At 27.5% G+C, this 25,126-nt stretch overlaps 2 protein-coding genes across 5 annotated transcripts in view; one reads left to right on the top strand and one right to left on the bottom strand.

Moving 5' to 3' along the window:
• LOC107449810 (TIP41-like protein) overlaps nucleotides 1-3,820 on the bottom strand; it is a gene marked incomplete in the record, with an annotated part of 14,248 nt that extends 10,428 nt beyond the window's left edge. Inside the window, 2 exon segments of the mRNA XM_071178671.1 lie at nucleotides 1,294-1,473; nucleotides 3,488-3,820. Of these exon segments, the coding sequence (XP_071034772.1) occupies nucleotides 1,294-1,473; nucleotides 3,488-3,663 (356 nt within the window).
• Nucleotides 3,821-3,969: 149 nt separating this feature from the next.
• On the top strand, nucleotides 3,970-20,299 carry LOC107449814 (protein TFG). Of its 4 annotated transcripts, none has more exons than XM_016065472.3 (9): nucleotides 3,970-4,150; nucleotides 4,635-4,891; nucleotides 6,911-6,994; nucleotides 9,126-9,272; nucleotides 11,024-11,152; nucleotides 12,294-12,347; nucleotides 16,684-16,890; nucleotides 18,102-18,318; nucleotides 19,284-20,299. In XM_016065472.3, exons 2-9 carry the CDS (start codon nucleotides 4,666-4,668, stop codon nucleotides 19,540-19,542), a joined length of 1,323 nt encoding a protein of 440 aa, XP_015920958.2. In that variant the 5' UTR covers nucleotides 3,970-4,150; nucleotides 4,635-4,665; the 3' UTR covers nucleotides 19,543-20,299. The 4 variants fall into 4 exon arrangements, with proteins under 4 accessions (XP_015920958.2, XP_015920960.2, XP_071034771.1 ...); XM_016065473.3 differs by lacking the exon at nucleotides 3,970-4,150 and adding an exon at nucleotides 4,187-4,409; XM_016065474.3 differs by lacking the exon at nucleotides 12,294-12,347 and having other exon boundaries at nucleotides 4,009-4,150.
• The last annotated feature ends 4,827 nt before the right edge of the window (nucleotides 20,300-25,126 follow it).

Genomic DNA, 25,126 nt, shown 5'->3' with positions numbered 1-25,126 from the left:
AAAAAATTATTTGCGTTCAACAATGAATCAAGATCGTTTGGCATCGCTCGCACTTATGTCTATTGAATACGACATTTTGCGTAGTTTGGAATTCGACAGCATAATACAAGATTTCGTTGAATCCAAAAATCGCAAAAAAGTAATATATTAGATCATAAGATTCTGCAAAATAATTTATTACTGAAAAATATTATATTTTTATTTGTATCTTCATAATTTTGCGCAAAATACACTTGTTGTTTTTAAAGCTAAATTATTTTTGTCAAAAAACTTTTTTTCTCCCAAGTTTTTCGTAGGCCCTAGGCACGTGCCTAGTGTGCCTATAGGTTAATCCGGCCCTGACTGCAATCTATGAAATATGGTCCCCACATATTGGTCAGAGTGGTCCAAAGTTTGAACCCCTTCATGTTAATTTTTTCTTTTTTGTGTGTATTTCACCATATCTTGAGAACTATTTAAGCTAATTGAAAAAAATTTGCAGACAATTATTAACTCGAAATTTGTTAATTCAAAGATAATTCAATGCAAAAAATAACTTTTATGAAATAATTATTATTTAAAGATTGTAATTTTAAAGGCAAAATACAAAATCTGAGCCAAATCGGTCATATAATGCTTGGGAAATCACATTTTAAAGAAGTTGTATATTTAAAATTCAATTTCTGAGGCAATATTATTCCGATTTCACACAGATTTTGCTCTGAGAAATTACATTTTCTAAAATTATGTAAAAATTTGTGTACCTTACAATTCAAATTTTTTCAACTGTTAATAAATAAAATAATAAATACTGGATAAATGAATTTTATCATTGTGTGTAAATTTTTTTAATTCATTCAAAAAGTACTCGAAATATGAGGAAAAACACAAAAAGTAAAATGAACATTAAGGGGTCCGAACTTTGGATCGCTCTCCTGGTCAAACTAATGGAACCATATTTGAAAGATTGTGGCTACTCCCTATATTTTGGGGGTCAGAAATTTGAATCCATTGCAAATAAAAGACATGTTTATTCAGAGAAAGTTTTTTCGTGTTTGATTTCCTAACCTAAAATATTGTCTGCACTAATTAATAATCACATTAGAGGTCAACCTTCGAACAATTACGATCGAGTCCTAGAACATAAAGATCCAATCATTAGATCAGGGTGGACATGGACAGTTTTTTTTTTTGCGTGCTGCACATTAAAATTTAATTAATTAAGTTGAATATAAATAATGTAAAGATTTTCACAAATGTTTAAATTTTACTAACTTAAATACAATTTTAAACATTGATGCAACACACACTTACCTTGACTCTTGCCAAGCTTCAGCTACAGCAACTTTCATACTGTCAAATTTACTGTCAACTAACTGTAATGCACTTAAAGCATTAAATTCAATACCCAACTCTTTTGAATGTTCTACATGCAATAGATTGCCGGCGAAAGTCATTTCAGGCAGTTGTGGAAGATCTAATTCCTTTTCATATCTTAAAAGAAATGAAGTACATAAATAAAGTTTAAAATGATTTCTAATTTCTATATCATACAACTAGGGATGTAACAAATATTCGGCCTTCTTGCTGAACATTTGGTTGGCTGAATGTTAGGACGAATATTTAGCAAAGTATTATTTTGAAAAAGTATTTTCAGACAAAGTTTTTTTTTTTTCCTTCAGAATTTGAATAAATTTAATGAAGAAAAATCTAAAATCGTGCTTTTTACTGTACTTTATCAGAAACAGTTTTTACACATATTCGTTAAATTCTAAAACTTGCACACGGCTAGCAAATTTTTGTTTTGGAAGATAAATGGAAAAGCTAAATTTGAAGATTTAAAACTAGATTACTTTAGGCGAGTTTTGTACTGTTGATTTTTCTAAAATTATATTCAGTCAAGTTAATTTCGTAATTTTTTTCACAGTTTTTTTTTGTTGAGAATTATAGCATTGTTTTGTTTTTGCTGTTATTTTTTATTTTAATCATAACATGGCATTTTAATGGAGTGTTTCTGATAAAAATACTTTGTTAATGTCATTTGTTTGCTTTTTATTGTCACACTTTTGTGTACCGTAAGACAGATAACTGCTAACATAGAAAACTCAGAAAAAAAAAATTTCTCTTTCACTTTTGCTCTTTTTATTAATTAATGTTTTTTTTCAGACTGCTTATTATGACAAAGCATTTTTTAAAGGGCGTTTTTAATGAACATTATTCTTTTATCGTCACTTTTTTCTGAAAATACGGCTATATAAAAAAGTTAAAGTGACATTTTCAGCATTTATTTTTCATTTAAAAATTATTAACGATCTTTGCTTTATTGACTTTTTTAAAAAACTCTTGTTTATGATGAGGCAATTAATAGGGTTTCAATTAGACTTTTTTTTTTTTTTTTTTTTTTTTTTTTTTTTTTTTTTTTTTTTTTTTTTNTTTTTTTTTTTTTACTTTTTACCAAAAATACTGTAATTGGAAAGGTGTGATGTTTAGCTTTATATTTTTCATTCAAAAATCAAGATTGATTTTAAATTTTTTTGGTTCACTTTTGCGAAAATATTTTGTTTATATGGGCATTTTTATGATTGATCGGTACTTTTAAAAGTGGTTCTGATAAACTATATTTCTTTTAACATTTGACATTTATATATTTTTTTACAGAAAATATTATTTTAAATAGTAAAGTTTTGTCTCAAGAATTAAAAGGTCTTTTTTAATATTTCTAGTTTTTTCCAACTTCACAACTTTTTTATAGCTGTTAGTCAGTTTTTTTTATTTATCTTAAATATTTCGAATGGACAGCTTATGATTTTTTTCTTCTCTTAACCCTGTACCAATAATATATCTAAGTTTTGATTAATTTTCGTTAATAATTTTAAACTTATTCATATAGTAAAAATAATGAATTATAAATGATTTTTGTAAAAAAAATTTTCAGTCAAACAATCAGTAAAGGATGCATAATTTATAATTCGCAATAGCTGGTACCCAGGATTTTGCTACATGTAGGTACTATAAATATTAATACTAGTTAATTGGTATTTAATATTTGTAGTGGCAGTTACTCCCCTTCTAGAATATTATCTGTGATAGAATTCGATGGACGAATACCAATAGTTGATTAATGCTATTTATTTATATATTTTTTTGCTCATTATCTTTTCTTTATTTATTTATTTACCAGGAGAATTTTTTTTACTTCACTGGATTTCTGAGAGCTACATGAGCTAATCAACTATCAAATGTGAAGAATCCATCTACGCTGGCCAGTTCACATCACGTCTCGTCCGGGTCAACAATGTGGGGATAGAATTATCGACGATGTCAACCTTCATCTATCAAAAGCTTTCTCTAAATAGAATCAAGTTAACATGTCTTATATACACAGGAATTGGAATTTATTAATCTTAGTGGTGGTTACGCCAAAGGGTCTCCGATTCTACACTAGAGCCATACATTTTTTTAATACCAATTCAAAAATGCTAGGAACAGCTTCATTGGAAATACTCACAGACAAAAGTCACATAAATTGCTTTTTGAAAAAGTATCGTTAAGCTGCATATGACAATTTGGGACATTCGTACATCTGGACTGCAAAATATGACTTTTTCTTACTATGACTGTCCAAGGGGGAAATTTAAATGTATTTTCAGCAACATGGCTTGGGAATGTTGAACTTTGGGCCATGAAAATTGATTTGTAGCAACAATATTATCTACGAAATTGCTGAATTAAAATGAGCAATTTTAACAAACAATTTTTTACTAAGTTAGCTAATATAAAAGTAAGAACTCATGTATCAATCGAAATGTTATAAAACTTCCATATTATGACGGATTAAAACTGTCATAGAACCATAACTGTTTATTTTGATTTTGGTAAAATTGACAGTTATAGCTAACTAATTTATGAGATAATTTAATATATTAAAATAGTAATTTCATTCAGATACATGCTTTGTAGATTATTTAAAATTTTAGCATGCTTTAAAGTATATTCCGGTGCATATTTATAATTAAAGACATATTTAATTTTAATTAAAAATGTTTTGACATGTGATTATGACTTTCTCAATGCAACTGCAACTGCGTTGTTGTGGCGTGGTCTGAACTCTGATACGTCTGAATTTTACTTTCTTTTTAGTTGTCAGCTGTCAATATTCTAAATGGGATTTGTAAGTAACGCTGTGCAAATAATAATTCTTTTTTTTATCTACTCATCCTGTTCCACTTATGTTATTTAATCATATTCTCTTCATCACTAATTGGCAGTTAATTAATCACTCTTATTTTAGGCTTAACTAAATATATTGAATCATAACTCCGTAACCATTTAATGAAATTTCACCATTATTTAATTAGCAATTCAAAAACATACGTCTATCTTGTTAAATATTTGAAGTTCATTGTCGTGTCACATAAATAAATAATATAGTAAATATTTTTTTAGTATATAGATAAGTTAATATGAGCAATGAATGTTGCGATACGAGGTGCAATTATGTATTAACATTTATATTATTGTATAGTTTTAATGCTGAATATTTATGGCAGTTTATGTTTTATTTTTGAATAATCACTCAAGCTGTCACAGTTTTTAAAATCATCGTAATATTTTTCATACATTATTTAATATAAATTTTGTTTTTTATTATCTAGAAATAGAATTTGAAAGAAGCAAGGGTGCATTATGGCTGTGAATTCGTATGGGGGAGGAGGTGCTGAAGAGGGTGGTTATACTCAACTAGATTTAAGTGGAAAATTAATAATCAAAGCTCAATTAGGTGATGATATCAGGCGTATTCCCATCCACAATGAAGATATCACATATGATGAATTGGTTTTGATGATGCAAAGAGTGTTTCGTGGAAAATTAGACGCAAACGATGAAGTTCTTATTAAATACAGAGATGAAGGTGAGTTATTTCTTTGTATCTATTCTTCTCCAGGGGAGACTTTCGCATTATGATCTGTGGCAGAATAATGGCTAAGTCTTGGTAACTTCCAGGCAGTGGCCCGTAGAAAGCTAAGAGAAACGTCATAGAAAGGGACCAACTCGAAACGTATAACTCGTAGCCACCCCCAGGCAAACATCTACATGTTTGTTTGTTTTTTTAAATTGCAAGTTTCATTTGGTACCTTAGCGATTGTGGTTGGCGTGACAGATCATAATACGGAAATATCAACTGATTTTCTGTAGTGGAATCAGAAAACTATAGTATTTCAGTTTTCTTCCTAAGAGTTTTTAAGGGCATCCCACCCTTTGATCCCAATAAATTTACCATTTTTGTAATAAAAAAAAAGCTAACACCCTTTTTATTGATATTCCACTTTCAATAAATTAATTGGCTATTTAAATAATTGCACACTGGTATAATTATCTGTAACAGATTTAATAGGAGGTTGTGTATATGTTTATAGGTTTAATTTTGATTACTGTTACAAATATTTACTTTGTTAGGATTATTCTAAACTGTTAAAATTTTTATAACTAACTTTCTTTCTTTTTAAAAAAAATGTATTATAAGTTTTTATTATATAATTTTCAATTTAAATTAGGGAAAAAAGCTTTTTGAGTTTTTTATCAATCACTCATTTTGTGTTAGTTTACTTTTTTTTGGACAAAATATGCAGAGATTGCCTTTTAGCAAGCCGTTAGTTGTTTTTGAATTTTTCTCGCATTTTGATAATGAGACTGAATATACTCTTCCTTTGAATCCTTTTGAAATATACACATAAAATTCAATTATTATGTAATATTTTACATTTTCATAAATTTTTATGATGTTAAGCGAGTGTCTATTTATCAGAAAGGAAGCATCTTGCCCTTTTTTATTCCTAAAGAAAACTGTGATATTTGATATTAAAACCTTAAATAATAATTGATTAATAGCATTCAGAATTTTTTGGACTTTTTCTACTGCAATGATCTACATGAATTTAACAAAACGAATTCTCAATTTTCATTCATGTATTTTATATAAATATTTATTTCAGAAGAACAACATGAATATTTATTCAGTAAATATAAATTGGTAGAACATAATGTAATTTTCATTGCACATAAAAGTTTGGTATTGAAATATTTAACTTTAAAGCATTTGTTTACGTTAACACAAGTAGAAATGAGAAAATATCTACAGCAACAGTTTTGACAGTTTGTAACTTGTTCCACTGGCTCTTACAGTTGAACAAACTATGCCATTGATTATTAAATGTTTTTATCTTGATAAAGATTGCTAATATTTATTTATTTAATGTACTGTAACACATCTCTACTTTTTATTGTGAATTTTATTTAAATTAATTAGTAATTTGTATTTTGACAGTTTGTATGGATGTAACTAATAATTTTGTTCTTAGTACTTAAATGTATCTAGTTTATGCCAAATTATGTTATGGAATGAGTGATAGCATTTGGGATCAGTATATGTTTATTTTATGAAGTTTCGAACTAAAAAGTCTTGTTTCTATACTCTCTCTATCACAGTAATACTAAATCTGCATTATGGTGATAATTTTAGTATATCCTTGATTTATTTCTCATTGAAGTGTTATTCTGCTTTATTTAAATACATTATTAGGATACGTTCTGTGTTTATATTGAAAATCTGTACTTAATATATCTGTAATATTGATAATCTGTACTTGAAACTAAATGCAGGATATAGTGTGATTGGTTACTTATCTATTTCTGACTTTTTTTTCTTCTTAATTCTCTTATTTTAATGAAATTGTTTTGACAAAACAAATATGTTGCATAACTCTGTATTATTTTCTTTTAAATCCTTAAATTCTGTTATTGAATGTTTTCAATATATTTCTTGGTAGAATTATAATTTTAATTTATTTTGTAATTTTTCTCTAGATATTTTAAACATGCTAAAAAAAAATTTATAAATTAAGTATTAATCACTGTATTTTTAATTTTTCAGATGGGGACTTAATCTCGATATTTGATAGTTCAGATTTATCCTTTGCTATTCAGTGCAGTAGGATATTAAAATTGACTATATTTGGTATGTAAGTTAAGACCTTTACATTAGAAATTAAACATTTACTGTACAGTTGAACTTGCTTATAACAGGCATGTAAGGAATGCAATAGTTCCTTGTTATAACCAAGTGCTAAAATAAAGTGCTGGTTTCTGAAAAAATCACAAAAGTTCATATATATTAATTAAATTATAAATAGAATTTTTTTGGAGAGGTGGAAGTGCCTTGAAATTTTAGTTGATAAATCAAAAAAAATTTAGCTCACTAAAACTTGGATTCTCTTTTGTAAAAAAAATCTGTTTAAATCGATTAAACATTGTACAAACCGAGTATTTTCGATTTGTTTGATTATTCTGTGTTCTCATTAAATCAGAGCTTCATTAAATAAGCCTGTTTCACTGTATTAACAATCAGTCTTAAATTTAAAAATTATGATTTATCAGCATAAAAATGTGGATGTTTTCATATAAGTTTTACCAGTTGTGTGCACTAACACTGCCATTATATGTACCGTATATTCTGGCGTATAACGCGCACTTTTAATACAAAAAGTAACATTGGAATTTTCGGGTGCGCGGTATACGCCGAATATAAAAAATTATAGATTAAAAAAATTTAAATATAGAAAAATACTTTTATTTTAAAGAAATGACGTACCTTTACCTATATACTTTATTGATTTTCGTTATTACGTAAATAGTTCATTATGTTCATCTTCCGTTATTTCTTCAGGCACGTCATCACAATCTGTTTCGTCTTCATCATCTGTGTTACCCTCATCCATAAATAAACAGTCATCTTCTGATCCATCCAGATTATTTCAAATGTTGCATTTTTTGAATGATTTTCTAACCATCTCAGGCTTAATTTAATCCCATACTTTTAATATCCACTGTTTTCAAACTTGCATGGCGCATATGTCCTCCTTTCGTAAAGGTTTTCTCGCCCTCCAACATCCAAGTGTTCCACTGTTTTTTTTAAAATTGGCTTTAAATGGTTAGCTTAAGCAGAGGTCCAATGGCTGAACTAATGGTGTCAATCCGCCCGGAATAACTGCCATATCGGTGTTACATACTGTCAAAAAAAGTTTTGTATTATCTGTAAGGTGGGACCAAAACATGTCCCACACTAAAAGGCTTTCTGGTTTTCTATAGATACTAGACGAGATATTGCACATGTACAATCCAAATTTTCGTGCGCGTTATACGAAGAGTATATCTTAAAATTTAAAAAAAGTTATTGGAAATTACGGGTGCGCATTATACGCCGGAATATCCGGTATGTGAAAAGTTCAATTAGTGATTAAATACTTTATTAAACTCAAAACCTAAAAAGATTCGAATCACACTAGTTTTGTGCTTCTATAAAAAAGTTTGATTTTTTACACCTTTACATTTTCTTGTTTAGTTGCATTTTGTTAAAAAAAAATAAAAAATTCTGAATGAAGCACCATAAATTAAAATTATTACTGTACGAATGCTTTCCTTAAAAGACAAGTTGCTGAAATTGTTTCATTCAATTGAATATTTATTTTATTCCAGTTTTCAGAGATACTTACTGCCTGGTATTCCAGAATTTTATCAGTTTCTGTGAAATGATTAAAATTTGTTATTCATTTTTAAAAATAGGTGGCTAAAGCTGTCACACATCCTATCATTTTTTGTTAGTTATTTTGTGTGTGTGACCGTGCTGATATGTCTTTTACAATTTCTTGAAAAGGACTTCAAAAGTATTCATTTTTATTACAAACTTTGGGGTAAAAAATTAAAATGATCAAAAATATTTTTATAAATAGTTTTTTTTTTGTAATTAAATTTGTTTATATATTTTTAGTTATAAGGTTTACTGATATATTTAATCAACATGCAGACTTATTGGGCCAATTAAGTTTAAAAAAAGAATTTCTAAATAGGGAAAAAAATTAATTTAATGTAAGAGTTTCAAGTTTATTAATAGTTAGCCTGTCTTAATCTGTAAAAATTAACCTAATTTCTGAGATTTTGGTAAGGATGCTTGTAAGAGTATGTGATTTAATTTGTGTCTGAAAATTTTTCAACTTTGTTTATGCTGCAGCAAAATATTCTTTTTTTTTTCATGAGTATTTTTTTTTATTGAATCAAGACACATATTTTTATAAGAGTTATTTACATTGCAGTTAATGGGCAACCTGCTCCAATGCAATCAGATGAAGTCAAACATATACGAACTGAGTTACAGAAGATAAGAAATCAAGTCAATCAATTAATAGATCAGTTAGAGCCTAGGCAAGCAATACCTGGATCAAGAGTTGAAGGTGAAAAAGGTATTATATAAATAATTTTTTTTAATTAAATATTTAATGTAAAGTAAATTTGGAAACTTCAGGCTGCACAGAAGTATCTAAACTAATTTGCTTTTGGGAGATAGTATATGAATACTTTCTCAATTATTGTCTTGATTATTCAAATAAAATGAATAAATGACAATGTTACTGTGATAGTTACTATGCTTTCTTATAACTTTTCTTTTTATACTCTTTCAATTTATAACAAATGTTTTAAGACCCAAGGTAAACTATCCTTTGCCTTCAGTCAGGACAGGTAAGTGCTTAGGGATTTGATCCCTTAGATATTTATGGGGTTTGTTTTAATCCCATAAATATTAGAGAAAGTTAGATCCATAATTTGTATGCGATTGAGAACATATATCATTATGGGCTTTAAAACTGCCACTTGAAACAATGTTTGTGTTAGATCTAAGTTGCATTTAATGCCTTGCTACGGTAAATATGGTTCAGATACTAGATTATTTTTGTTCCAAGATTTCCAGAATTTTTTTTACATGTTTTTTTATGTATCGGAGGATGCGGAGAAAAATACTCGCTCATGAAATTTTTTTATCACACAGTTTATTAAATGTAGGCAAGCTAATCAGATAAAACTTTTAAGTCGAAGAGTTCATAAAGATAGAAGGTAGTAAATAATTAAAATTTTTCAAAGTGGCTTTACAGGAGGTTGTTCACTTAGTTAGTTTTGTTAAGTTACTTAATCCTTCCTATTTATATTAATAGTTTCTATGTCAACAATGTTCCAAAGTAATTTTAAAGGCTGTATTGATATAATTTCTGACCTTTTGATTAGTGATATATGGCTGTCCTCTTTAAAATTAAAAACTAACTCTAAAATATTATAAATTTTATGTTATTTCACCTCTTAAAGCAGCAAATATTTGTATTAAATTTCCTGAACACAAAATTATCTACATAATTGTTTTTCAATTGCATTTCTTTTATTTATTTTCCAGTCTCATATTTGATGTTTGCTACCTACATTCTTCTTGCTAAATGTTAAGGTTCTTCTTATTTGTATGTACTAAATGTATAAGTATCGTAAATAAATTAAATTCAGCTTAAGGAGGGGTAGATTATTTGTTTCTAATAATTTTGTTATTTTTCCCTTTGAAATAATGTAACCTTATTTTTAAATAATAAATACAGTAGTGAGATGAAAACCTTTGTTATAAAATTTATCTAATACATTGCCTCACTCATTTGCTGTTATTGTTCTTATCTCATTTGAAGGTTTGATACAAATATGGTCTTATGTCTGAAAATATTTTTCTTTTTAAAATTATTAATCATACCTTTTCTGTCTACTTAATTTAATTTCTGAAATTTTTTGTTAGAGCTTAAATTTTTGTGAAAATCTTTTAATGAGAAGTGAAATTCACAGCTAAGAAAAAGATTTTAGTTGTTTCATTATTGCTGATTCTATTTGTGCTTGTATTTTTATGCTTAGCTTTATTTATTTTGAATATGACGTCATCTTAGGACAATTGTACTTTTTATTCTTGAAGTTTTGAGGAGTCGGATCGTACGTTTTCTTTATTTATGATTTGAAAACAAAAGTATGTTATACCTGAGATATATCAAGATTTGTATTGAAAATTGGTAAATATTTTATTTAGTTACGGATGCATGTTTTTCTATTTTTGTGGTATTAGTTATGTTTTTTACTTTTTAGTAGTAATCTCGTAATACTCAGTGGTATTTTTTGACTTTTCTTTCTTCCTTAGGTGCTATAGTGTCTCAATCAAACAGTACTCCCAATGCAGCTGCTCCTAAAGAGTTTGATCCTTTGTCATCTAAAGAAGGTGGTGAAGGCAGTAGAAATAAAGTTGCTACTTCTTTCGGCTTGCAAGAAGGCAAGAATGCATTATTTTTCTCAAAATAGATACCATTATACTAACAACTAACTGTACCTTGATTTGTTACAGCAAATAGATTTGCTTTTATTTTTGTTGAAATAAAATTTTGTTTATGAAGTTTGTAATACTGCTGTGTTAACATTATTTTTAATCTTTGCATGCTCATGTTTAATCTGGCTGTAGTTTTTACATTAACATTAATGTAGGTAATGCATACAGTTTAAATTATGGTTTTATATATTATAGTATGTATGGAATTTCCTATTGGTTTAGTTTTTGTTAAATAATGTGAAACCTGGGATATAGAAAAATGAACTTGAATAGGTTATGGTTAAAACATTGTTAAATATTTTCTTTTTTACATAAGATGTTACTTAATTGAGTATATACAATAAATATTCTAAGAATGCTGCCAAATATACTTGCAATGTGCATTGAAAATATTCACTTTAAAAAAAGCTGCCTATAGGAACTTCAATTTATCAGTTATGCTTTAACATACTTTACAAATCTAAAACATACTTTATTTACAAAATAGAAATAGTTCGCACAGTTGGCAAGATATATGCGCCACTTGATCTAGATCTATTATTATCCTCAACCTTTTTCTTATAAATTCATCTACAAGTATTAAGAAAGCTTATAGATTGTTTACTGCTTTCTAATGGTTGCACAAAAGCTCAAAAATATTTTAAAATAAATTCAAAGAAATATAAAGGAGTGTTAATAGAAAATAAATACTCTCTATTTTCGTATTCAATTACCATTAAAAATTTATTACTTACTACAGATGAGAATCAATTTTTACTTTCATATTTAAAATTTTACCTTTTTTAAAAGTGGTAGTTATACAAACTATATCAATGGGAAAAAATTTGAAGTTACTAAATTCAAATATTATATATATATTTGAAATAAAAATCCACAGTTTAACTAGCTTATACTATTACAGTGATAAGATTAGTCAATTGAAACTATTTGAATTACTTATTAATAAATTATATATTTTAAGTCCAGTTTTAATATTGGGTTCACCGTTTGAAGTAGCTGTTGCATAATAATCTTAGTTGCTTTTCACTTAGAAAAAAATTAGTTTAACTTTTTTCTGGGGTTTTATAAGATGCCATTTGGTTTTCAGTTTTTGATGTTATTAAGCAGATGCTTCTAAATTGGAAAGAATATATTTTGCATGGTAAGTTTCGAATTGTGCATGTTATATCTCTAATTCATTGTTCAAGGCTTGACAAATTTTTTTCTTCTGGCTGCCAGTCAAAAAATATTGATGGGTGTGTACATATTAATGTTTTAATTCATATAAGTAATTTAAGGTGCTTGGTTAGATTTTCTTAAGTGATAATTCATCCTTTGGTTGGGCTTCCTAAACTGCTATGGAGAAGTAAAAGGAAATTTGAAACCAAAAAGTAAAAACTCTCAAATTTATAACTCTACACTTTTGTTAGTATTTTTTACTGTTATTATGCTACGTGTGATACAATTAACAATCTGAAACAAATTACTATGTATATATATAGAAAGAGGCATATATCTAGATATTTTCTTATATTAAAATTCACTATAATTGAAATCTAGGATTTAAATCATAATTTCTTTATCTTTACTTTAGTGATTCGTTTATGTAGGTATCTATGTTATATAAATGTTTTTTTTTAAGCAGGTTTAATTCTTGTTAGATTTTAGGTTTTAACTTTATGCATTGTTTTCTTTTGATCACTTTTGGGGACTATCTTAAATTCCAAAATAAAATAAGAAAATTTTAAATATTCTTTTTAAATCTGTATTATGAATTAGTAAATTAAGTTGTGTGTTGCTTAGACAGTGCTTTTGCATTGAATTTTAAAACTTAGAAATAAATATCTGTTATTCTTAAAACTATTTTTGTTACATTTACTTATAAAGAAAGTAAAGAAACGAAAAACTTCTTATAGAAGAAAATAAGTGACCAATAATTACTTGAGAAATTTAAAAAGTTTAATCTATTTTAAAAAAAAACACATATTTCAATTTTGCTTGGTTTATTAAAACCCACCTGAGCAAGTATGATTGTTATCTTGTACTGAATGTTCGTAATAACACAGCTAAAACAGCAATTTTTTTTTTATGTGTGTGCTTAAATTATATCTTTGAGTAGTAAAAAGTGAAGAAATGTTAAGTCCTTGATTTTTTTTATTCTAACTTGCTTCAAAACTGCCTAATCGTGTACTTGATAGCCAAGAAAACGTTTCAACCATTCCATTATACTAAGTGTACAGTCAGCAACCCTTTTGAAGTGAGAAATGTGTGAAAGAAACAATGATTATTTTGGTTTTGAAGTTGTCTTAGCATAATAAACTTTAAAGCAATAAAATAGATGCAAAATTTAATAGAAAAGTTTATTTAAAAAATTTATGTATTGGGTGATTTTTTTAATTTTTTTTAAAGTTCTTTACATTTCTCTGGTAGCTTGATGTTTTAAATTTGTCGAGTTCTTATATATTTTCATATTTGAAGACTAATATGCTTTTAGGACTTTTATATTTTATTTAATAAAATGCAATATCTTGCCATTTTTTTAAGTTAGTATGTCAAATTTCAAATAAAATTGTTTTAGGACATTAAAACGTGGTTGATCTGAAGTTTACTTTAATTTCTATACTTTTCTTCTCTATAAAAAAATTCGTTTTTCGACAGTTTAGATCAGCTGAACTTATTTTGAATTATTTGTTAGAATGACCTATACAAGTAATATAAATAATTTATATAAAACTTAATTCCTAAATTGTATTTAAAGTTCTGCAGTAAAAACATTTTGTTCTTAATATTTCTGATTCTTGAAAGAAGAAAACTTTTTTTTTTCAAACATGATGCAAGAAATTGTTTTAGAATATAAATGAAAATTTAATAGACATTTCTGTATGAAGCATATTATTTAGTTGAAGAAGGAATTTGTAAGAAATTCATAATTAAAAATCTTAAGTTAATAAATGTGCAACTTCTGGGAACATAGTTTTAAAAAATGTGTTTTAAATGTTATTTTAATTTTACCTTCAGCTCTCACATTCATGTTAACATAAGTTTTTTGTAATATTTGAGTATGAAATTAAACTAAATAATTTAAATAATGCTCAAAATGCGTCATGCAGCGACTATTGTAATTATAGAAGAAGAAAAAATTCAGAATCTTAAAATAAATATTAAGATAAGAAATAAAATATTTCTTTAATGTCAAACTTTTCTGGCATTTTTTTAAAAGTTTTTAATGCTATTTAGTACTCTATGTATCTAAATGAGTATATATTTTATGATGAATCATGGTCTTCTGAATAAAAAAAAAAGTACATTATTATAACTATTAGAAAATGTTTTCAAAAGAAATCATCTTTAAGAATTTTAATGACTAGGAAGGTGTGTATCAACATTCAAATTAACAATAAAAATCTGAAAGAATAAGTTAAAGCTTATAATTTTAACTTTAAAGTATGCAAGCCGGTCAATTTGTGAAACAGGTCTGTTAAAAACCCAATACTTAGCTTTAGAGTTAAATAAATTGATTTCTGTTACCTGAAGATATAAAAAATGAAGGGCTTTCAGCCAAAAAAGTTCAATTTTCGAAGTTTACAGGAAAACATTTTTAGATGATACACACTTTCCATTCTGAGAATAACATGATTCTTTGTATTATGCTATTATCTAAAGAACACTGAATGTCAGAATCTCTGAATGTCACCTTTGTAAAAATTGTGGTTTATTACTACAATGCTCCAAGCCCATTAAGTGCACAATTTGAAATTGTTAATGGCAGTCTCCAACTTATCCTTTTCTCAAATTATTTTTGTCTGTATCTTTTGTATTCTTACTCCTCAAAGAGTTTGCCTTATTAACACTGATCCTGTGAACCTGGTTACTTTTTTTTTAACCATTTCTGTCAATTATCTTATAACAACCGTTTAACCAACTTTTTAGGAGTGTAATGTTGAATATGTGTGGTGCAGTATATCCTTCTGTAGCTTTTGTGCATTTAAACTCTACATTCAGTCAATTTCTTTTGCCTTCCTAAAGTGATATCTAAATAGTTATTAAGTTGTTGAAACTATCACCACCTGAATTTATTCAATTGGTTTTCTTTATAGTTATTATCTGTTTTAGACAGTGTAGAATGCATATAGTGTTTATGCATGAGTATTAAATTAAAATTTTGCTGGATTGAAGTTAGTACATTCTTTTTTAATATTTCAGCTTGATTGAAATGGATATTGAATAAGCTGTTAATCAAATTGTTTTATTAAAGAACAATAAAAAAATATGATCTAAGATAATGCATCAAATTTCCATCTGCACACAATATTTTATTAAAATATTTATATATTACTTTCAGAACACTAATTACTATGTAAGAAAAATATTAGTTTTTTATTTTAGCAAAATCTAATTTTAAGTAGAAAAATGCTTGAAAAATCCAAATTTTGCACATCGAATTTGTTTTCTTGCTTTTATTACTCTAATAAAATCTGTATTGAAGAAAATCACTTGGTCATATTGTTACATGTAATCAATTTGTGTTTCTTATCCTATTTTAACTATTTTTTTTGTGAGTTGTACGGTTTTAAATTATTAAACATTTTAGTTATAGTAAATGTTGAAAATGTGGTATCCAAAGTACTTTTAGGAAAAGATGTGTGAAAATTTAATGAACTTTGTTTTTATTTTTTTGTATTAAATAGTTGAGAAAACTACTATATATATTTGTAATATATTAAACTGAGTATTTAATATTGATCTGAAAATATATGCAGTTGAATCTTTATTATCTGAAATAATTAGGGCTGTACTTGCATCTGATAATCAAAATAAAAAGGTATTTCGACATTCATTTCAAATGTTTCTAAAATCTGTTTATCTGAAAAAAAGTTTTCCTTGCTTTATATTCTTTTTGCAAATTTAGAGGCATTTTTTCAGATTCCATTTGCACTATGATATATTTTTCTTGCACAGATTACATAGTTTTCTTTCTCTTATCTGTAAAAGCCTATTTAAATTACACTGTAAGTCATGGGTAAGAATGGATTAAATAATATAAATTTCAGTTTTTAGATTATAATTTTTTGTAGAAAAACCGAAGCAACCAACCTCTCTAACAAACAAAACCTTTATTTGTTCACATAAAATGATTGATTATTATTTTGAAGGCCTTGTGTAGCTGAATTAAGATATAGTATGTAATTGAAATTGATAAAAGGAAGAAAAAATGTGTGCAAGTGCAAAAAAAATAGTTAAATACTTTGGAATCTTCTTTGATTAATAAGGATATTTAGATTAAAGAGGTTCATATAGTCAAAGCTCTAATCTATTATTAAAATTCTAGCTAAACACTTTGAAATGGGAAAGAATATGCTAATGATTACGAATAATTAAAATTCAAAGCATTTATTTTATATGATCTCCTTAAAAGTTAAATTCAAGTTCAGTTTATTCGACACGCAAATGATTTTCCATTAGTGCATTATTTGTATTAAATTATTTGTTTGTTTCAGATGCTCGAGCTGGCTCTCCTGATAGTATATCTAGTTTAGGTTCATCAGCAAGTCAAAAGCAACCACAACAGCAACAACAAATGCAACAGGGTGTACCTCCTCCAACAAGCATGTACCAAAACCAACCTCAACCTGTATACGTACCTTCACAAAACCCACAACATGGCCCATCACCACATCACTATTTTCAAGGTCCTACTGGAAGTGGTAAGATAGTTTTCATTCTTCATCTTCAATACATTTTTGTCATTTATTTGGGAATGTTATGTAACGAATGATGCCTTCTTAAAGCATTCCACACCAGAAATTGCAAGTTTTTGGCAAATTTCAATTTTAATCATTTGTCCACTAATGATAAGTGATGTCAAGAACATAGTTATGCATTCTAATTTAATAGACTAATTTTTAGACATATTTATCTACTAATTATATAATTATTAATCTTGTTAAAATAGAAATAAATTATGTAAAAAAAAATTTGTCGTTTCTTTAGAGAATATTGCAGTTCTTACAATAGCATATGTGCAAATTCTTTCAATTTTGCTTTCTCCTAAATTCCCTATATTTGATCTTCTAATTTTTACCAAAAATTTGAACATTTTAAAGAAAAGACGTTTAAAATAAGTTTTACTTTATTTCTAATTTATATGATATTGTTTTTAAAAAGGAAATATGTTTTAAAGTACTCATTTGAAGTAAATTTTTTACTGAAATTTAAGTTCTTTTTAAAAAGAGAATTTGAATTTTTACATTAAAAATGGTATATTTTCAATATGAAATTGAGTTGAACAATTTTATAAGTGTTTTACCATTTGATTGGATGTTACAAATATTTAATAAAGACATATTTTCAAAATAAAAATTCTATTTTATAAAAAAAAAATGTGAAGTAGGGTTTCTTTTGAAAAAAAAGAAAATATTTGTTAATTTAATCTTTCCAATTCCTCTTTTTAAATGTTGCAGCTATATTAAAACATTCTACAGCAGTGTTCATAAAATGCTCTTAAGATTTCTTTAATTTTTCAGATATGATGATTTTTATGTATTAAAAATATTATATGTTCACAAGGTGTGTTACAAAATTTGATTAGCAGATGTAAAGTCTTTGATTGGCAAATTTAACTTTAGGATAGTAAAAAAAGGGTAAAAATTGGTAAAAATCTATATAGCAAACTCTTAACTGACCACTTTTAGATTTTTAGATTTCTTTTAATGCCTTTTATTATCCCTCTGAATTCATAGGTCAGTTTTTTTAAACACCTTGTATATCTGCGTGTAATTCCTTAATTCTGTTTTAGAATAGAGTGCATATGTTATTTTTTTCTGCAGACATTTCAAAGGAAAATTTGTTACATCTTATTCATTAAAAATTGATTCAATGCAATAAAAATAAAAAAACAATTTAATATTTCTTTTAGGACCTCATCAGCAACCTCAGTCGCCTGCTTCTAGTGTTACTGGTGGATTTGTTCCCACACCTGGTGCTGGATATGGTTCTCAACCAGGTCAAAGTTATGGCAATTATCAACAAAGCCCACAGATGCAACAGGCTCAATTTGCTCAACAGCAGCCTTCTCAATCTCAGCAACAGCAGCAGCAACAACAACAGCAGCAGCAGCAAATGACTCAACAATTGTAATTTTTTACTTGTTGAATTTTTCACTTTAATAGTTACAAATTTATTTAGTTATTTTACCCTTTGTATGGTCATAGGAAGTATACTTCCCACCAACTTTATTCATTTTTAAGTATCAATGGTAAGCTATTTTCCCTCCCATGGTTTGTGCAGCCATGTATCACATGGCTGCACAATTTTTATAACTTCAGAAAATGAAGAATTAGATTTTGTTTGCATAAATGCAGGTAACAAAGGTTAGCCCACCATCAAGAAGGGGCTAATTTTAGGGAGTTATCTTTTGTGCATTATGCCTTCATTTATTTCGTCATTTCTCATTGTTTATTTATTTATACTTATAAAGACAGAATTTATAAATTTGGTAATCTCTAAGGACAGAAATACAAGTTTATGGCTAATTTCTTACATTGGGTAAAATTTTGAAAATCCTTCCTAATAATAAAAAAGTTTTATAAATCAAAATTATTTAAAGTAATAAACTAAATTTGTTTTTGAAAGTAAATCTCTGTCTCAAAAATAATTGAACGCAATATTACTTGAAAAAAAGTGGCAATATATCATGTTAAATTAATTTTAATACGACAAAATACTGCTTGATTGGAAGTGAATAAATTTTTTTTTATTTCTTATAATTTGTATTCCTGTTTTGCTTTTAACTTCAGATTATATTTTCTAAATTTATAAAGAAAAAAAATTATTTGGCAGACATTTTGTGACATTTTCTTTAGCTCTTTTTTAAAAGACTGGATTGTTTTTCTATAAATATTTATTATTAAAGTAGATATCTTCGTTTAGATTTTGAAATTATAATGAATTATTAGAAAACTGATTTGAATGCATAATGTTGGTAACATTACTGTGAGTTATAAACGTAAAATCTTAAAATAACCGATATTTTATAGCATTACCTCTTGGACTTTGTTGTTTACTTTACTACAGCAATTCTTTTTTTCTTGTCTTACAGACGTAGTAGCCCATATGCTGGACCTCCTACTGGTGCTCCAGCTCCAAGTCAGGCTGGTGGTCCCAGTTCCTATGCTGGAGGACCCCCTACTTCTCAAGCCTATCAAGGACAAATGCAATATCCTGCTGGTTATTCTCCTGGACCAACTGGTGGACCCATGCCACCAACAAGCACTGGACCTGCCTCTGGAAATCCTTATTCTCGAGGTCCTACTTCTGGATACCCCCGTCCTGCTCTGCCCTATCAAACAGGATATTAAGCTCTGTATCTTTAGCCAATTCCAGGTTGCTTTTTTTTCTGGCGTAGGATCTGTATGTGGCAGGCCATCTACAAATAATTGCATTATTTTATATAGATGATGCCTATATCATTTCCTTGTTATATGCTTTGTTTCTAAAGCTAGCTGAAAATATAACACATTTTAGTTCTTAAACTCTAAAAATTTATGGTATTTATTATTAGGATTATTTCTTTGTTATTTCCATACATTCGAAATTTTAAATGTGATAGAAATGTGGAATTAAAATGTTTATTTTTCAATTCAGTAGTGTTCTGTATTTTAAATTTGATTGTAATTTGCATATGAAACATCTGTAATCACAACTAAGTTCATGTCTAGAGTCTTAATCATGTTAATTAAATGGTACTACCTTTGTCGAAAAAAAATTATTTTTTTATAGAAAAAGAAAATATTAACACTTATGAAGCTGTAATATTCATTCCATTATATTTTAAAAGGTTGTATGGAGAAAGATTCTTTTTTTTTAATGGCTCTTAATTATCTATGAGCATAATTTTTTCCGTTAGAGCAGCTACCTAAATTACAATTTTGTTACATAAATAAAATAAGAAATTAATAAATTGTATTTAAAATGATACATGTAATGAATGTGTAAATTTTAATATGTATGTGTACATTTAAAAGATTTAAGTTCCGTTTTTTTTTATATTCATTTTTTGTAACTCATGTTTATGTAATTTTAAATCATTCAGGCAAATAAAATATTTCGAGATTATTGTGTTGTGATGATATAAAATTTTACTTATGTCCATCCATTCATAAACCATCATAATTTTTTAAAATTTCAATAAATAAAGAACATGTTATTGAGACATAAATTCACTACTCTAAGAGGCCTCTTTCCTCAGGCTAACTGCAACAGTCAAAGAGGAGTAGTTATAGGTGGAAAATTCTAATTATGCTTTGGTCTTAATTTAACTTTCAGAATAAACTATTATTGGATATTTTTTCTTTTAAAACATATTTAAAATGAAAGGTCGTCACTCAATTAGATCTACAAAATAAGAAATTTAATTTTTCAAAAAAAAAACAGTTCAAAATTCTTCAATTTAGCTTCAATTTATATCAATAATTTGTTTATTTTTCATCTCAGTTTGACGATTATATTTGTAGAAATTTTAGTAATTTTTGAAAATTTTTAGCAAAAAGTTTGCTTAACATTAAATACATAATATTGCCCAATCAAAAATATTTGCCTTGTTTTTTAAGAAAGCAGTATTTCTTGTACAATTATGCTAACTACTTACTACTAAATAAACTAGGAACAAGGGGTGAAGGATTGTTACACTATTATTAAACTTCCTCTTTGAGGAATACTAAGTTTTGATAAATCAATAACATGAAAAATCTGCTCTTCCAAAAAAGGCAGAGAGTCTAACACACTGAAGATGGGCTGTGGAAGAACAGTTACTACACAGAAAAAAGTTTTTTTTCTGAATCAACTTTTATGGACGTGAAGGTTCTTCCAACAATCTTTAAATGTTGCTACATGTCTGACCAGAGATTTGAGCGTCTTATATCTACAGTGTGCAAATAAAAAAAATAAGGAACATGACTTTTGATCTGATGATTGGGTTGTCACATACTTATTAGGGACTACATTATATTGAAGTTGAATAAATTGTTTTACACTGCTCAAAACAAAGGATATTGATGTTGTGGGTTGATCTTGCATCTGGAGATTCGTTTGAATGATAGATAATTATCGATATACGTAGTCGGCTGTATGAGATAAAAATGTTTGTTTGGCAGAACTAAATATGTTGTATTTGGTATTTGGGTGCATAAGAAAAAATGTTTCCTTAAAAGAAAATCGTTTTTGGTAGCATAACCCCATCCCCCTCCCCTGATGGCTAGCAACGTTGAACACCTCTGAGGCATCAAGTCAATTACGTTATTAATGAGGGGCTGGAGTATTCTCTACACTCCTTCAAAATTGCCCTTTCTAGTTCTTGGTGAGTTTGTGGGGGTGATAAGCATCCAGCAATTTGTCCGTCCAGGATGTCCATAGCCTGCGTAATAGGGCTCATGTTCGGCGAACACGCTGACCAATCCGTTCGTATGATTCCTTTCTTCAAAAGGATATTCACCTTAGTTAGTCCGATGTGACCTGCAATCGTCGTCCATTAATATGAAGTCATTTCCAAATGCTGCAGCGTAAGGGACTACAATATGTCAAAAAAATTTCATGAATTTTATACTGATTAAAGTTAAAATCAGGGAAGAGATTATTCTTTTTACGAATTTAAATATAATTTTTTTATGTGTGAAATTCAAGAAACTACTGTGCTTGCGTATTTTAATTTAGTCCCTGTCGAAAATTGGACGCCAGCGACGCGTGTTGTGCTAAATGTCGACAGCAAATATTTTTGTCCTTATTAAAATCGGAATAAACCAACACAAAATAAGCCATAATGCCACTGAGACAGGATATAATGCTTAATGTAAATTTACTAGTCTTCCTTAAGACACAAGATCTTGAGTTTTAACGCTCCTTCCAAAAACAGAAGACAATAAAACTTGCAGGGAAAAAAAATTTGCATGCATTTTGTATTCTATTTTATTTGTTTGTTTTTTTAGAACGTTACGATTTGCGATCATGTAAAAAAAAGTAGACAAATCGAAGAATATTTTAATGTCAAAAAATTTATTCACAAGAACAATTTCAGACCAACTTATTTCTAGACAAACAATAAGGGGATAAGGACTTTTCTTTTTGGTGCAAAGTGCATTGCTGGGCTAAGTCTATTGCAAGAATGAATGCACTGCAAAAGATTTTATAATGCAACAAACAACTATTTTTCAGCAAACGATAATTCTTAATTTATTAAGTAGCAGACGATTTTTTTCCTCAACGCTTATTATTCTTAGATTTTGTGTTAGCATTTCAGTTAGAATTTGGCTTTTGATAGAGAAAGGAATGAGTTCTTTTCTTTTTGTTAGACTGAGCCAATTGTTTTTGGATTTTATCTATTATATTAAATTCGAATTACCAATCATTACTTCTAAGGATAGATTTATTCTTGAAGTTGGATCTATATATCTAAGTGATAGAAAAAATTTAATAATAAGTAAGTGTTTTGATTTATATTGTTTTCAGTTATTTATTTTTAATTTTAACTAATTTGTTAATGAGATAGTTTAAATTACTCAAACTCTGCATGTTGTAATTCGTAAATTATTCTACTTATCTAAATTGAATCAATTGTTATTCTGTGCCATGTATCCGTTAGTATGAAATTTCTTAATAAAACCCGAAACATTTTGTTTTGTGAAATAGAAAAACTACGATTTTACTTACAGCTGTGTTAATTTTTCTTTTCGTAATTAGTATATTACACAACATTTGTATGCTTTTTACATCATTTATTTTGGTCAACTGAAATTATTCCGCCATGAACTGCTCAATAACTAAAGGGATATTAAAAATTAAGGACACCTCAAATAATTCGAAGGGCAAACAGAAAAAGAATAATAATAATAATTTGAAAAATATTTATCTTGAGGTTGTACACTGCTTCAGATTACGTCTTGTTACATAACAAAAAATATGGCATTGATCCAAATAAAATTTCAATCTATTCGAGAGCCTTTCAACGAGATCTAACTTTTCCTTACTTCTTTCACTCCTATTTTTGTATGACTTCCTTGTATGCTTATGGTCAAGATATTTTTCTTCATCTGCCTTCTCAAATATCCAGCCTATTTTATTTCCGACTCCACCCTCGAAAAATATTCCTTCAATTCTAGCATTTATATGGTGCCCCAATAAGAGGAGACAATTAGAACTTTAAATTAAATAATTTTATTTATTTATTAAATGTAATCATTATGTATGGAACAAGATATCAGATAAAGACATTGGTTTTTAATTTGAATGAGAGGCATCTATGTGCAATGTTTCGTTGATTTTTTTTTTCTCCGGATAATCTACTTTTTTGGGCAGAGCCACTGAATGATTCTAGGTGCCTTTTGGCATAGGATATTACTTAGTGCGCTCTGAAATGGATGGGCTGTTTAGATATTGCTTTTTTGCAGATTTTTTTTAGGATATTGCTCTTTTGTAGAATTTTTTAAATATATTTATCAAGAGCTAATGTTCCCCTATTGCAATATTTACTCTTATAACTATATTTTAAAGAGTTAACAGATTCGAAAGTGATTCTTACTATACAGTGTGAAGGATTCATATAGCGAGAAGTTCTGCATGTAACAATAGGAATCCTATCAGAATCAGCTAGTACTCTTGAAAAGCGAAAAAATAAACGGCAGCATGCTGTTTGAAAATTTTTATTCGTTGATAAAACAAATCTTTCTAACATTTCAAGCTTCACTCATGTACATTAACTTCCGAAATAAATATCACATACAATGCACAAATACAAATAGAGATTTTAGATTTAAAAACTGAATAGGTTTTCTATAAAGATTAAGTTAAATACTAGGAATGTTAAATACGAATTTAGTATATAAAGCATGCTATGACACAATTTTTTTTGTTGCCTTTTTTAAATAAATTCATGTATGTATTTATAATATTTATCTGAAAAAAAATCTATGTAACTGTGATTGTTTTGCATACTAGTAGCAATTATTTTATATATAAAAAGGGGAATTCTGCGTATTGAAATCGAATTTTCTGTGAGTCTCCTGAGCTCTTTTAATTGTTTACAAAAATATTCTATCATGGCTCCTCTTTACACCTGATAAGTGACTTTGAAGAACCATTTTAAATTTTTACATTTTAATGCAAAATATATATATATATATTTTTAATGATTCAATAAGTTATAGTGCATTGAATCTCTAATCTGGTCATTTCATGTACTTAATAAGAAGAAATATTTTTAAAATTAACAGAAAAGTGATTAAGTAAGATTATTTTAAAGTTTCTAAAATGGAAAAGTTACGTTTAGAGCCACGTGATGAATCGATACTTATTATGCATTATGATAAAGATATTTTTAAATGTTATCTTATTATATATCTTAAATACCTACCCTCTCTCCCGATATATACATATTATATGATAATTACAGAATACGATAACATTGTTAACATTATTACCAACGATAAATATCGACTATTATACTATTAAGAATATTATCGACAACTATTATTGAATATGATATTATCTACGATACTATAATTATACATATGACGTATTAATAGAATAAGAATCGTAAGTGTTGATCGATCTCCTTAGAATAACGAAAATATTGACCAATTTAAAAATAATGTAAGTATGATAACTTCGAGCAATATTACGATATATGGTAAAATATCGATATTTCGTGATGATATAAAGTTGTATTGAAGTTCAATATCGTTAGGCAATACGCAACTCAAAGGTTTATATTCACTAGTACAGGACTACTCAAACCTTAGTAGAGAATATTAAATGCTGTGCTCCAGCTACATTTCTTCAAAATATGCACGTTTGCTTGTAAAATTGAGCGAACATTTAACCAGATCATACAAAGCTACAACCTGTTTAATATTTGAAATATTTTTTTTTAAGAATTTTAGTGATAAGCATCCA

This window comes from Parasteatoda tepidariorum, chromosome 3 (assembly GCF_043381705.1).
Source record: "Parasteatoda tepidariorum isolate YZ-2023 chromosome 3, CAS_Ptep_4.0, whole genome shotgun sequence".
NCBI lineage: Eukaryota > Metazoa > Arthropoda > Arachnida > Araneae > Theridiidae > Parasteatoda > Parasteatoda tepidariorum.
Note: the sequence above shows the minus strand (reverse complement) of the source record. Positions and strands in the feature narration are given on the sequence as shown.